General features: G+C 33.3%; 3 protein-coding genes and 1 long non-coding RNA gene across 9 annotated transcripts in view; 1 reads left to right on the top strand and 3 right to left on the bottom strand.

Moving 5' to 3' along the window:
* The window catches only part of LOC141446654 (uncharacterized), a 28,092-nt gene extending 23,870 nt beyond the window's left edge, over nucleotides 1-4,222 (bottom strand). For 3 of the 4 annotated variants that reach the window (XM_074113265.1, XM_074113266.1, XM_074113263.1), the window contains exons 1-2: nucleotides 3,951-4,222; nucleotides 2,135-2,254 (exon numbers count right to left, since the gene is read on the bottom strand). In XM_074113265.1, coding sequence (XP_073969366.1) covers nucleotides 2,135-2,254; nucleotides 3,951-4,020 — 190 coding nt within the window. In that variant the 5' untranslated portion in view covers nucleotides 4,021-4,222. The remainder of the gene's footprint in view (nucleotides 1-2,134; nucleotides 2,255-3,950) is intronic. The other variant, XM_074113262.1, reaches the window with a different exon arrangement.
* On the top strand, nucleotides 1,659-8,198 carry LOC141446671 (uncharacterized). Of its 2 annotated transcripts, XR_012453818.1 has the most exons (4): nucleotides 1,659-1,859; nucleotides 2,112-2,774; nucleotides 2,921-3,038; nucleotides 6,306-8,198. It is a non-coding gene; the product is annotated as an uncharacterized lncRNA (long non-coding RNA). The 2 variants fall into 2 exon arrangements; XR_012453819.1 differs by lacking the exons at nucleotides 1,659-1,859; nucleotides 2,921-3,038 and having other exon boundaries at nucleotides 2,252-2,774.
* On the bottom strand, nucleotides 7,225-14,459 carry LOC141446667 (uncharacterized). Of its 2 annotated transcripts, none has more exons than XM_074113308.1 (7): nucleotides 13,742-14,459; nucleotides 13,429-13,652; nucleotides 12,468-12,635; nucleotides 12,172-12,305; nucleotides 9,448-9,547; nucleotides 7,885-7,990; nucleotides 7,225-7,551 (listed from the first exon to the last, which is right to left on the bottom strand). In XM_074113308.1, exons 1-7 carry the CDS (start codon nucleotides 13,756-13,758, stop codon nucleotides 7,377-7,379), a joined length of 924 nt encoding a protein of 307 aa, XP_073969409.1. In that variant the 5' UTR covers nucleotides 13,759-14,459; the 3' UTR covers nucleotides 7,225-7,376. The 2 variants fall into 2 exon arrangements, 1 of the variants encoding a protein (XP_073969409.1); XR_012453815.1 differs by having other exon boundaries at nucleotides 7,410-7,551; nucleotides 7,792-7,990.
* On the bottom strand, nucleotides 10,009-11,706 carry Spf45 (splicing factor 45). The gene has a single exon (XM_074113303.1). The coding sequence runs from the start codon at nucleotides 11,559-11,561 to the stop codon at nucleotides 10,407-10,409; it is 1,155 nt and encodes a 384-aa protein (XP_073969404.1). The 5' UTR covers nucleotides 11,562-11,706; the 3' UTR covers nucleotides 10,009-10,406.
* Nucleotides 14,460-14,684: the final 225 nt, after the last annotated feature.

Genomic DNA, 14,684 nt, shown 5'->3' with positions numbered 1-14,684 from the left:
TAGTCACGGTCAATAAACGGTTTAAGTTCCTGTAACTGATTGAACTTAGATCGAGTTATTTCTCCAATTGGGTCGTCATACAATGTTGAAGGTTCAGGATACTCACAAGAAAGACGTCTTTATTATAATCATATAAGTATTATATAATCATGAGGATGGCGAAGTTTGAAGCACATTTCACTATTATACCTGTATAACAATCCTCTGATATCATTCCCAGAGGAATCACCCTTTTTTTTACCAGCTCTGTTTGACTGCAAATTGGTGGTAAGATGCTCGTAATCTGGTTTGATTATGTTAGTTTTTTTAGGATTTATTCGACAATATTCTGGGTGATGCACATATTTTTTGTTTTTTAGTGACCACAATTCACCGTAAAATGCTTAGAGTCACATAAATGTCTTTTTTTACGAAAATTTGATAAGTAAACTAGTCATAATAGTCAAAATGTCCAAAAAGTGCACACAGCAGATATTAATTTGATGACATTACGCTGTGTGCATTAGTTTGCAAATTTTGCAAGTTCAAAGAAAAACCTTTGGAGTAATTTTAGAGAAAATATCAAAAAAGGACAAGTCCATTCAATAAAATAGCTTTTCCACTTTTTTTTTCTAAGGAGTTTCCCCAAAATTGAGGCTTTCTCGCCAAATATTCTGTCATATTTTCATCGACTACAGACCTCCAAGCAAGTCTCAGGCGGCCTCTCCTCCTTCTACCATCCAGTTCCCAATCCAAAAAGTTCCCGCTTTTCCATTGCTAAGACAGAGACGTGTTCCGTGATAGAACGCAAACTTAATATAATGAGAGAGCTTCGTGCAATTTGTTGATTTTTTTTTTTTTCAGCTACCTTTTTCATTCAAGCTTTTCTAAAGATCACTTTTATTCTCCATAGAAACCTCTAAATAGATATGTTCTGAGAAAAAATCAACTATGAAAATTCGACGCAATTGTTATACTTAACATACGCTACTATAATTATGGAAAGCTAAAAAATTGAATTTAGATGTGTGCAGCGAGTAAGTCAGTTTGCTGTTTGCTTTGGTATGAATTGCGATTTAGAAACTCTCCATAATAGATGACCAAGGGAAGGGATTAGCTATGCGGTTAGCATACTGGACTCCCACGCGGAGGTCCCGGGTTCGAATCCAGCAGCTGACCCTTAGATTTTCTCTTCCTAGGAGCTTCTTACAGCTCACTGTCCGGTGATGGACAGTGTTGTCTGTAACGAGAGAACACTGTCCGGAGGCCGGCAGTGCACTGGAAAAAGCTCCGGGCGCTAATAACCTCAGCTGTTGATGCGCAAAAAAAAAAAAAAAAGATGACCTCTATTATTCACTATCCAATACTACCAACCCACTCTAGACCACAATTTTCACTGCGGTAAATTATGTTTTATTTGAGATTGATGTGCTTTTTTTAATTCAGAATCCCAGATTGATTCTTTGTGACCCAAAAAAAGCTCAAATGAACCAAAATCTGTAAAATTCTAACCAATTGTGTCAAATTTGTAGGCAAATTCTGTAAAGGCAGGCTTAAACAAAAGAGTATATATTTTTATTTAATGATTTTTTTTTTTTGGACTAAATTGGAATATAATTCGTCAGACTTTACACTACAGCTTAAAGCACAACTTGGAATTTTGGGAAAATATCTTCGACCTTAACTTTCAGACACACTGCTTTTAAATTCAAACAATTTAACAACTGATAACTACGCAATGGCCCTGATGCAGAGGAGGTTACATTTTATCGCACTTTCGTGTTCTGCCCTATATTTTGTATAACAAAACTAAACTGAAAGCTCTCTTTTAGTTCGTTTCATAATATTTTAAAGATTATAATCAGCGTTATGAAGATGGTGTAATCTTTTTTTTCTTTAGAACGCTTAACTTAGATGATCATTCAATTTATTTATAACATTATATATTAAATATTTATGTCTATTTCCTCATTATTTTTTAGAAGTTATCACTTTTATTTGTCATATGTTCAAATATTCTATTTTTATTTTATTGTTTTTCGTTTATATTTAGAACGTTAAATTTAAACATTTTGCTCTGTAAGTGCCCAATTCTATTTTGTCAACGCAATCAAGTTTTTTTGCAATTCTAGGAGAGTATGAAAATGCTTGTTACCTCCAACGCCAGCTCCTGATGGACCGGTGGATACGTATGCTGAGGAAGTGGAAGGAGGACATGGCTGCGCTGCTCCAGTGGAAGTTGGCCTTGATCCTGAAGCACCACTACCTGCGGATCCTGCACAATAACATAAAGTAACTGCTTAAAATTGTCGCAAAAAATTATATTAATTTTAATTACTTGGCCGCAGCTTATATCAGTCCCTCATAATCTGCAATATACAGAGGATGAGACATGAGTCTACAATGTACGTCAGAAACGAAACAGGAATCTAAGCAATGGGTGGAAAACGGTGACTCAGTACAAAAAACGCGAAATCATTTCATCTTTCGCCCAGGTCATGACTGCAATGATTATCTGGGCCGCAAAACGGATTCCTTTTATTTTTAACTAAGCTAAAAGAGAAAAAACTAAGAGAAATCAAAAAGCAAATGGAGAAAGATGCAGGAGTGTTTCTGCCAGACGATTACTGCCCTTAAAAAACAACCCACATTAACTAGGAATGAAGAGATAGGAATTACTATCAACAAAAATGATTTGATATACTGACGGACATTGTGAATTTGATAAGGAAGATTGAAGAATTATCGGTTCCATCAAAAGACGATGAATCTTCCGAGAACTCTGCAGCGATTTTGTAAGTAACATTCATATTTTATCCTCACTTAAGTTTAGAGCAATAGTTGCATTTGCGTACTTTTCTCGTGACAGTGAACCCCCTACCTCCATGGCAAAGGGACTTAGAGATTATTGCAGTGAACGTGAGCTTCCTTTTGTTTTTAGGTTTTAACAATTAGCGGGCTGCGAGGGGTGGTCTCCCAGACTAACCCAATTGCTTCCTAAAGGCAGACGTACCCGGAATCGAAGCAGGCGTTCTCAATCTGCTGCTGGGATTGTTAATGTAAGTGTGCTCAGAGGGCATTCAAGGCTGAGATTAGGAGAGCCAAAACGAATCTTGGGAAACTTTTACCTCTTTGCTGGAAATTATGCAGCCAGTGGCCAAACTCCATAGTATTTTAAAGTAATATTTATTTTCCTCTTTGAAATCGGACAGGAGTCGTCTTGGCAGGCTTATTTCTTTACCGACTGAGACTTTGGAGACCTTGTTTTTGGTTTGGTAGAAGGCACAAACTCCTCCTTCGATTGAACGGTCAGCTGCTCTTGAGCTGGCAACTCGAGTTTTTTTATCAGGAACGCTCGTGTCTCGCATTGAGATGTCGGCACCAAATAAGTTCCTTGAGGCGGATAGTAATTATCGCATCGCGCTTCAGGAGAAAAAGGTTTTTTTCCTAGAGCCCCTTCTTGGGATGTATAACATCTTTGTGCAAGGGTATGTCCCTGATACTTGGAGTAGGGTGAAGGGTGTTTTTGCATTTTACCTAATCCTAATCATAAGAAGCCATTCTCATTCAGGTTAATTTCTTTAACTACCCTCTGATTGAAACTGATGGAGAGATTACTGCTTTCGTATCTTCGGCACCAAAATTGGTGGTTCGAACCTGTTTATTGTTAAAACATTGATATACGAGTTTACGATTGAACTCTACGGAAGTACGGTACATTTGATGTTTTTTTTTTTTACATTCAAGTTCATTTTAATTGGGAAACCACTTTAATCGATCAATCATTTACATTATTTTTTGTAGCCACTGTATACGATTAGAATCCCGCCTACGCAAGATAGCTTGTACCTTTCAAACCGATGTCCAATTGTATCCGAAATTCTCGTAAACTATAACTCATATTATCACGATTTTGCTACCATATTGATAGTTCAGCATTTGTAAACAATAATAATGAAATACCAGTTTACCTGTATTAGAACGGGCTCGTCTTGGTCTGAACCTGGGATCGATCCAATGCTTAACTCCGTCCCTTCTCATTCTAGGTATTTAGAATTCGACTATGAAGTGGAAATTTTCTTTGCATGCTTTGTATAACAATAAATATAGATGTGTATGCTAAAAACTTTTGTTCCCCCTTTTTAGATTTTTGTTTTAGTTATTTGTATTACTTGCTAATATTGAATTCTGGTTGTAGATTTGTGTAGTGTGTAAGTGGATTCGGAAAGTAAATAATTTAAGTTAATAAATATCATGTGTTGTACATGTGTTATCAAACAATTTTTCTAACATACGATTTCAGGTATACGGTATTCATCCCTATTTCTTGAATGAATGATGTGAAGAGAATTTCGTATCAAATATTTTCTTCTACGGAGGTAAATTAAATTTTTACCGTGCTGGCCGGAATGCGGGTAGTGCATCCGCACAAAAACCTTCTGCGAGCATGATGAATCTCTAACGAAACTAAAATAAAAATGAGATTTGCTCACCAAACTTACTCTTTTCTGAATGAATTGTCATTGTATAATCAAACTTTCTCTTTTAACATTAATTTGCTTGAGAATACAGTATTCCTTGAACTAGACAATTCAAAAGTGCGCCACCATTAACCAGAGAACCACTTTTTTGTAATCTGTTGAAACTATTCCCTCTACTGCTATTTAGCAGCAAGTAAATCTTTTCTCTTAGATCTGCTTATGCTTAGAGGTGAGTGGCCAACCTCAATTGGAATCAAAATAAAATCTTCCATTTAATCCAGAATCTTAGTGTGACACACTCACACGACTTTTTCACAATGCTGTTCTTAAAGTTCTAACTCACAAATTTTCTTCACAACTCCAACTATATGAGTCACACTTACAAAACTATGTAGTTATGCAGTCTGTACATAACTTCAAATGTAATCTTTATAGGGAATCAACTCCATATTCATTTCTCTAGAAAACTTGGTACTTACGTATTAACGCCACCGCAGCAGAAGTTGCGCTAATGCGAACAAGAGACATAGGGGGGCAGCGAGACATTATTTAGAATCTTATTTATCAGAGTTCATATGGCGACAGCATCAGGTGAAGGAAAATATAGAGACTGTTTTGAACCTAAGTTAAACTCTATATCGGCCCATTTTCCACCGAAATCCGATTGACTACTTTGTTTTTAAATAAAGTCTTTTATTTTATGATTTGTCGCAAAACATTTTAGGTGTAGATTGGCGGCACTTAAAAACCCGCCAAATCTGTAGCTGCGGTGGCGTTAATATGTAAGTACCGAAAACTTATAGAAAAAACTACACAAAAACTTGGAAAACATTTTCCAGAAAGTGAAAATATATTGAATTTTCTTTTTTAACTCAATTTTTTAGCAACACATTTAACCTCCTGAAACAGTACACAAGAATTAGGACCATGTATCCCAGAAACTGGTACCTACCCGCCCCTCTTTTCCCAGAAATACCTCGCTGAATTTACTAGAGAAAATGTTTCCAATTAAAGTTACTTGTATAAATACGTATATCTAGCTAAAGAAAATCGAAGTTTGTCTAAAACTATTAAGAATATATATATTTTTTTTGTACTCTCAGTAAACCGAATTCGATTGAATGCTCCAAACTCAAAATTAGAAATTTAATTTTTGTAATACTTGTATATCACAAGATGTACACTCGAACTTCTTTTTCTTACTTAAAGAAGCTTCATTCATTTATTCCAGCGGTTCCCAATCTGGGGTTCGTGAAAGATTGTTTAGGGGTACGCAAAAAAGAAGTTATTATGGCGGAAGATATAAAAATTATACAGATATATTTAATGAGAAAAAAAAAATATAATAAATGATTCCTACAACTTAATTACAAAATTATTATAATAAAACTGAATAACATATAAATTGACAAGAATTAAGTACTCATTCGATACTGCAGTATTTTTTCGATACCAATATAATATCGAATGATTCGATACCGATATTCAGATGGTTTTGCTGTTAATTTAATGAAAAAAAATTGGGAACCACTGCTTTATTCATATAAAAAGTAAAGCAACATTTTTAAGTAATTATCATATTAGTGATTTAAAAATAACATTTTTATTAATTATATTGTATGTAAAATGAAATCTTTTCTGTCCAATATTCCATAGCCCTGAAGTTAACTTAGTCGCTAGGTCGAAGGTTCGACAAAGTACGAGTATATAAAAATATATGACTGACATTGGTTAAATCAGTCACCTAAAAAAAGATGAACACTGCTATTCTATGTATATAATCGTATAAATAAATAATAAATTACAGTATAATAAATATCTAACAAAATCCTTGTTTATTTTCAGCTTCAACATCGAGAGGTCATTGGCGCCCTTTTATGTATGCAGTCCTCTGAAAAGGGTTCTCTTGTTACAGACAGTACTGACCATCAATGGACGTTGAGCTGTAACAGGTTCTTAGGATGAGAAAATCTATAGGCAGCCCGCGCTGCATTCGAACCTGTAATCTCAGAATTAGATGTTAAGAATTCTAAAGAAATCCACTTCTCATTGTTATTATGTAATAATTAGTTTGATTTAACGAAAATCATTAGGGTTTTGAAGAATTTTTACAGATTTCAGAGCGTCTAAGATGATATGGGTGAAGGCTTAGTTAGCTTGTGGGCTTTAAGAAATACACAATTTTGTAATATCATCAAACTTAAGTTGCACATGTTCTAGTTAAAGGGCACCCAATCTAGGAACTGCTCCAGTGGGACTGTAACAGTGTAGCAGCCTATTCTAATATGGTTAGAGTTACAGAAACATTTAATTGTGGGTACAAAATAAGAAAATCTATAAGTATGAATATATTGGTTTCGTGACCGTAAATTGTTAAACTTAGGATGGAAGATTTGCGAGGAATCTGTCAAATAAAACAACTCGCCCTGAAGAGGACATTTGTGGAAACGTTGGCAAAGAGACGAGTTGTTTTATTCGACCGATTCCTCGCAAATCTTCGATCCTAAGTTTAAAATCTAAAAACTTCACGGAAAAAGAAAAAACTGAAAAATCTACGAAGGAAAGTGAAATTTTTTAATCTCATTTAAATAATTTGGAGCGATTTACTATTGTCCTAGTCGAAAATGGGCATATAATAAAAAATAAATTAGTAGTTCAACTTGTAAAGGCTATTTCCTTGAACGGCCCTCAAAAATAAAATGAACTTAAAATAATTCTTTCATAAAAATAACTTTTTTTAAAAAATTAAATTTTTTCAAAACAGTTTTTGTTAGTATAAATTGTATTTATATACATTTTTTGATTGCAGAAGTTTCGGCTAATTACTAATTTCGTCGGTGTTTTCTATTATTTTTCCTTTGGGCCATTGTTAATATTGAAAACACGATTTGGATCTCTCTCTGTTTTCTAAGTTAATTACTTTTGCGATTTTTGCTCCTTAGGTATCTCGGCATCGCTTTCTACTTTTTCGGTTTCCACTTCTTCTATCCCATCTGTCGTCGAATCCATTTCTTTTGAATGAACAGATTCCTCGTTCTTTTTAACCCAAGATTCAATGTCAAAATGTCCAGCTTCCACTTGATTGATGGCGCTTGCGTACGAGAGAGGAAAAAAAGAACATATTTATTAGTAGACAAAACACTAATTACTTGGATTTCTATTTGACAGTTCTTTTCTTTTTTTTTTTAGCATTTAAAGATCAACTGAAACTAATACGTATCAAGCATTTAGAATTTTACTTAATCTGCTTGCAATAGTGCAGAGTTTTCGCGTGATATTTTTGTTTATTTACTTCGCACATTACATATATATATTTAATTATAACTTTTACTTTTATCATTGTCCAGAAAAAATTTGTTTTATAGATGTTTTCAAGAAGGAATTGGGTTCAACATAATGATGAAATTCTTATAAAGATGCTTACTCTTCAATTCTTTCCAATTCTTGTTTCTCCTTTGCTATTCTAATTATTTGTTCCTTCTTCAAGAATATTAGATATTTCAGAATGTCATCCGATTTCATGGTTTTACCTGTTAAATCAGAAAACTTCTTGATTCAACTATCTTTTTGTTTTCTCTTACTATTACTAGGTGAACTACATGCACTTTACCCACTTTTTACTAGAAATACAGAGGTTTACTTTGAAATCCGCATAAATTATAATTGTAGAATAAAGAAAACAGTAAATTGAAAAGAATTATTGTCCAAAAATATAACATTTATTTACAATAAAATATTCAAGTTACTTCAATAGTTAATAATATTCAATATAATTTTAATTTCTTTTTTTTAAAGCAAAAATGATTATAAATAAATAAATTTACTTATTTTCTAGGTAACGTTTTCAGAATTCAGTTAAGGGCGCTTCTATAAGAGAGGTATGGAAGATTCGTTCAAAAGTGAAAGGAATTAAATATGGCTGAAATGTCCGGAATATGAAGAAAATTTGTAATTAAGAACATTCAGGATAGTAGTAGGAAAAAGTCATGTTCATAACGGATATTCAAAGTTCAAACATTGCACAGATGGAAAAATATCTGAACTAATCTTTAGTATATTTATCTTTTATGCTTTTTAAGCTGAAGGCCTGCTTTGCTCCCTGTTTAGTTCAAGTAGTTAGGTTTATATAAGGTCGGGGAGCCACAATAGATCCATAGGGGTCACGGTGGCGTAGGCCTTGAGGCCGCCCTAATTTAATCTAGGCTTATATAAAAGAATAAACCAACTTTTGTAAAAGAAGTTTCAATTTACTCATTTCACCGAATCAATTCTTACTTTTCAAATCTTCTTTCTTTTTAATTGGTCTTTCCTGCTGCTAAACGTTTTTGATTCAAATGTGTTCAACTGGATTCAAATCTGGTTTCTGAGCTGGTATTAGTTATAATTTTAGGACAAATTTAAAGCAGGCATATTTTTAGTAACATCGCTGTCCTTTAGACGTTTACCATGATGGAATTTAAATTTTTAAAATTGGCTAGTGCTGTTTGCCTCGAATTGGTCTTAAAAAAATCTGCTGCATAGACTGTTTAATTCATTATCCCTCCTATAAAATAAAAACTGAGTTGCCACTGTTCTTCTGTGTAAGATTGCGTGGCCAGCATTACGTAACGATAGTAAATTGCAACAAATTGAAACAGGATTTGAACAAGAACTTTTGAGACTTTTAGAGTAAAAACATTGTAGAAGCTGTGAAAAATATTTAGCAGGTTTTTTTTTCAAATAATGATCTGACAGTTCTGTTTATACTATATAATTTAATAACATTTCATATAGTCTTACAGTGTCTAGGCGAGAATCGCTGCATGATCAAACTGGAAGGCAAGAGTTTACCTAATGTTGAACTTATGAATACTAATTTCACTTTATGCTTTTTAAAAATCAAACGAATAATTTACCCAACAAATTTCCAACACTGTATCAATCTGGAAAGAGTGGTAAAGTTTGCAAGCAGCCAAGAACCAATTAACATAACGTCTAAGTTACCTACCAGGTGGATTACTGGGTTTCGGGATAGCTGTATTCGAGCACTGGCCTGATGGTGCTGTTGTACCATCCAGTGGCAGATCTGCAGATACTAGTGGGAGTGCCTGTATTATGAAAAACGAAAAAAATATAAAAGTAAAACTATTTGTAAAATAAAAAATGTAAAACAGACAAATCAAAAACTAAAAAGCATTAATCTTAAGGCTAATTTATGTAAGTTTCATCCCTAAAAAACTAACAGCAGCGGTCATTTCATTTCCAAGAGAACTGCAAAAAAAAAGTTTTTACTTATAACGGTCTAACTTTTTAGTTTTGCAAAATTTACGTCAGGAACGTGTGTATGTATACCTTTTTTAGTGGCAATTTGAATTTATCACTTACATATTTTGAGATATTGTTCTTATATTAATTTATTTCAAAATGATCTAACCTGTAGGTGTAAGATTTTTAAAAGTGATTTTACGGCATTCCTAATAAAAAGAAAAAACAAACTCAATTTTTTGACTAACTTAATGGCACCAAAAAAAGGCATTCAACTCAAAAAACAATACAATGAAGGAAAACATCAAGGAATATAAAATATTTAATTACATATAAAAGTATTATTTATAAAATTATGTTCAACAATATTAGACCACTTCGATTTACGTACAAAAATGTAACTGCTGGTATGGAACAATTAATTTACCATCGGATGTAATGTTAGGTATTAACATTTCATGTTAATACGATTAATAATTTTACTATTTTCAAACTTTAATCGATACAATTATGCATCTTTTGTAGATTATTTATTAATGGACAATACATGTACATTTCTGGAAAAATAAAAACAGTTGCACTAACACATTTTTTATTTTTTTAAAAAAGCAAAGTACATAGTAACTTTGTCTCAAAAAAATACACCGTTCAAAGATTCACTGACTTCGTTTATATAAATTTTACACCAACATTTATCTCACATTAACCAAGCAGTTCTAGATTTTCCAGTTTTTCCCAGGGGTAGAAACCAGCTTTCACCTGTCTACCGCCGAAAAAGCGTCCGTTTAAATCTACTACAGCTTTAATCGCTGATTCTATACGTTTGAATTCCACAAAAATTCTAACGGCTTCTTCAGATTCTGCGTTAGGTAATTCATAAATGATAACACGCACTACCTCGCCATATTTTGTGTTACATTCATCCTTAACTTCTGGTTCTAAATCATCGTCAACCTCTCCAGGGCCGACCATATTTTTCAATAAGACCACTTTCGATGGGGCTTTCATTATTTCGGTGATGGATGCTTGCTGCTGCTGTTGTTGTTGTTTGGGCGAACTTGGTCTAGGCGGTGAAAGAGGTGTAACGCCGACGGGTGCGTTTGCGATGGGACCGAGTGGAGGCGGCATTGCTGGCGGAGGAGGGGGCATTATGTCCTTCTCGTGCACTATTCTGCCGCCTCTTTTGGAAGTCTTCTCTACCTGCAGGGCCATGGATATACCTTGCTCTTTCTTCCCAAGTCCTTGACCTTCCTTGAAACCGTATTTTGCCATAATTTTGGCAGCAACAGAAGCCCCGTACGCTTTGGGTATAACCTGTTCCATTAAAGAAGGCGGAGGAGCGATGGCTGCACCGCCTCTAGAAGAAACTGGTTTTTCTTCATTGTCCTCCTCCACTCTAGGAGGTGTGCTGGCGCTGGCTGGCGTGGATACAGCTGCACCTTCTACCAGAGGCTCGAACCTGCTCTCCCTAACCCTCCTCTCTTCACGCTTCTTCTGCCTTTCTTCGTCTTCCCTCTCTTTCTCCTTCTCCCGTAACTCTCTCAAATCCTTAACAACCTTCTCGTAATCATTTGGCCACAGCGGATCGTATTCCTCACCGCTAAAATTCCAGTCCATGTCGTCCCCATATCCACCGAATATATCTTTAATGTCATCATCACCTTCTTCATCTTTTTTAGAGTTCAAATCAAAAACTGGTGCTAGCACACTGGTTACCTTTTTCATGCCATCCCTTTTAGTGGAACTGGCCGCTTTTTTCACTTGTAATTGCGATTGGAATAGTTTAATGCCAGATGACCAACCTGCCACTTCATCCGATTTTTGCCGCAAGGTATCCAGATCATCGTATAATGACATAGTCTAATTATATTGTAAAATATCACCTTATAATCACTTATTCTTTTGAAAATTTACTTTTTTGACAGTATCATTTCGAAAAACAAAACAATCTCCTGCATGCATGGAAAGGTTAAAAATAAGCAGTGATGTATTCGATTTAGGCAGCGGTTTAATGACTCTAAAAATGAAACATGAAAAACAATTGTATTTTTTAAAATTTAAAGTATTTTTGTTAATTTTGATAATAATTTAATTCATTTAAATTGTCTTAATTACAGGGTTACTTTTTAATTAATTTAAAAATTTCAACTGTAAGTGGCTCCCTCCTGTTAAAAATTTACAGATCGCAATCAAAGTACATATTCACATTCGGTAATGGTAATTGCTTAGTAAATGGTAATTATGACTGAAGTCATACCTGACTTCTCTAAGCTAGGTATGTACTAAAGTATACTAAACATCTGTACTTCTTAATGCATTAAAATTAAAAATGCAAGAAAAATTGAAGAATGAAGCAGTTACGAGTAGAGAGGACCAGTGGGATAGCGACAAGTTTTTGACGGCAGAAACTCATTGAACTTACTACTTTTCTATTACAAATAAATACCAAAAAAAAATGAATGCATACCTTTTTTTCATCTCCATGTTTGTTTTTGCGAGACATAACGTCTCTCAATGAAAACGACGCATTCCGCGAAGTTTGTGGAAGCCCTTCAAATCTAGGCTGATTACCATCTGCAAATTTTTTACCCTCTTCTGCCGCTAAACAAACGTGGCAACATTTCAACTTTTGTTTCTTTTACTATTTCTAATAATAGTAAATGCAAATGCAAAGAACACGTTCTAATCGGAGTTAATGTATCGTTCTAAACATGATCCAATATCTACTAATTAAAAATATTGTTTCAAATCCTTGTCAAATACCTTGATCTGCATCTTGAGGTTTTTTTTCGTCTATAGGTAAATTAGCATATTTAAGTATTAGAGCTTCTTCTATGGTATTCTTCACACCTTCCAGTGTCTTTGTCAGATTTCCATTATCGTCTTTGATCATTTTAATAAATTCCAAGGCCCACTGCAATTGGATGATTCCTTAAAGAATATATATTTATGTCCTGAAAATGCTAATTTATTTCATTACTAATAACATCGTGACAATATTTTACATTGAAGAACTTTTGTAAGTAGTTTATGTTTAGCTTAACCTTTCATATTGTTCAAGTTATTCACAACCAATAAACTTTGGTTCATCTTAGTTCTTCTAAGTTATTCCTAGTTCTTTGCATCAGGTTTGATATATAAATATTATAGGGGTGATGTAAATTTGTTGATGTTTTAATCAGTGATAACTATTGGTTTGACCCAAAAAGCAGTTTAATAGTTGCCAACAGATTTTAGATTAATTTGAGTTTGAGCCAAGATGGAACTTTGGGCTCTTCCATACAAAACTCTGGTTCGTGGTTGATCAAAAGATAACAGCATCTTTAACACTCATGGAGCAATTGGTATTTTAAATCAGTTTAACTTTTATATTTTAATTTTAATAATTTTTTTTTAAATGTGTATAAAGCGGAGAGGTATATAAAAAAAAAATAAAAAGGTAAATAAGTTTTTATTTTGTAAACTTATGAGTTAAATAAAGCCATTGATATAAAATTAGTTCATTTATTTTATTGTCCTGGTTTAGAGGTTTTGAACTTCTAACTTTGGACATAGATAAGAACTTAGATATGACTCAAGACTTACATCTTAAGAATGAGCAGCCAGAAAACAAATTCTTTAAAACGTTTTGCTGCATTCTGAATCTTAGAGCAGAACCTTATTAAAACAAAAACAAAATCTTATTCGCCAACAAGTATTGAAAAACTTTTTTTTTCTTTTTTACCTAGCTTCCTGCCATCTTTCTCCTTAGAATAAAGTTTCCAGACTACTCCAATTAGATGGTCTACCAACACCCAAAATGGTGGAGAATTGGCGAGTGCAATGTCATTAATATAAATATCTTTGGGCACTTTAAAATTATATAGTTTTGGCACAAATTTCGTTGGATCATTTTTGTACAGTATTTTTAGAACTTCCAAATCGTTTTTGTCTGTTGTTGATTTGTTCCTGTTGATTGGCAATATATGTACATAAAATGCATTTATTGTTGTTATTTACTATATCCAATTATTGTTTCATTTTTATTAATGAATTACCTGGTTGAGGCCATCATTGAGTTGTTTTATTAAAATTGCTGAAATAAGATTTACACTAGTGCTTTCTATAAGTCGGAGAAGAATATTTAAAACAATGCAGGCCTGGTGTTTTGTTTATAAAAAAAATTTCAAAATCAATCTCTGTGAATTGTTTAATTATGTGTACTTTCAAAACATATGTACTTCAACACATCTGTAAATTAACTCTGGTATAAGGCTTTCATACAGGTTTTTAATAAATAATGCACATAAATTACATGATTGTTAACAGCTCAATTTTAATTCTAACACAATGTAGTATTTTTTTATTAAATTGTTTGTGATGAAAATCAGATGAATATGTAATTCGCTCTAAGCCAAATATTAGCACCAAGTCTGTTTGAATTTAAATTACTTTCTACACTTGTAAACTTCTTATGAAGTCGTAGCTCGGTGAAGGCCGACAGAAAGCAATCAAAAACCCTCAAGTAGAATTGCCACTTTACAAATTTTCTTCACTTTTTGTGATTTTTCTCACTGATAGCTCCTTACACATTTTCGAATGATTATGTTTCATTCAAGTTTCATTTAAAAATTCTTCTAAGAATATTTTATTAAGAGCATATTTATTATGTTCCATTTCCTTAGCTTCATCATTAATGATTATTTCTTCCCAATACTTTTAACTTTTTGTTGAACATTCCCTTCTGCAAACTTCTTCGTTAGGAGAAAAGAAAATGCAGAATTTAGGGGGAAAAACAAAATGACTTCTTTCATAATTTAACTTGTAAAGTTTGGGGAGCTTTTGGTTTTTTTTAAAAAAGATGGATGAACCAGTCTATAGAGATATTCTGTAGAACAATTTAAACCAGGAAAGGAAAAATTGGTGGATCTTAAGAAAACATTTTAAATTTCTCAGGAATTTTGATCTGAAGGATTGCATTGCTAATAAAGGAATATTTAC

This window comes from Rhodnius prolixus, unplaced genomic scaffold (assembly GCF_049639745.1).
Source record: "Rhodnius prolixus isolate KJV_2025 unplaced genomic scaffold, Rpr scaffold_7, whole genome shotgun sequence".
Classification (NCBI taxonomy): Eukaryota; Metazoa; Arthropoda; class Insecta; order Hemiptera; family Reduviidae; genus Rhodnius; species Rhodnius prolixus.
The sequence above is the reverse complement of the archived record's forward strand: the minus strand, read 5'-3'. Positions and strand labels throughout refer to the sequence as shown.

Bases quoted from the DNA above. Each gene is read 5' to 3' on its own strand.
- LOC141446667 (XM_074113308.1), bottom strand. The intron at 12,636-13,428 runs GTAAAAAAGAAA...ATATTCTTTAAG, and splicing joins GAAAGATGGCAGGAAGCTAG to GAATCATCCAATTGCAGTGG. The intron at 7,991-9,447 runs GTAGGTAACTTA...CTGATTTAACAG, and splicing joins GAAACCCAGTAATCCACCTG to GTAAAACCATGAAATCGGAT.
- Spf45 (XM_074113303.1), bottom strand. From the start codon at position 11,561: ATGTCATTATACGATGATCTGGATACCTTGCGGCAAAAATCGGATGAA.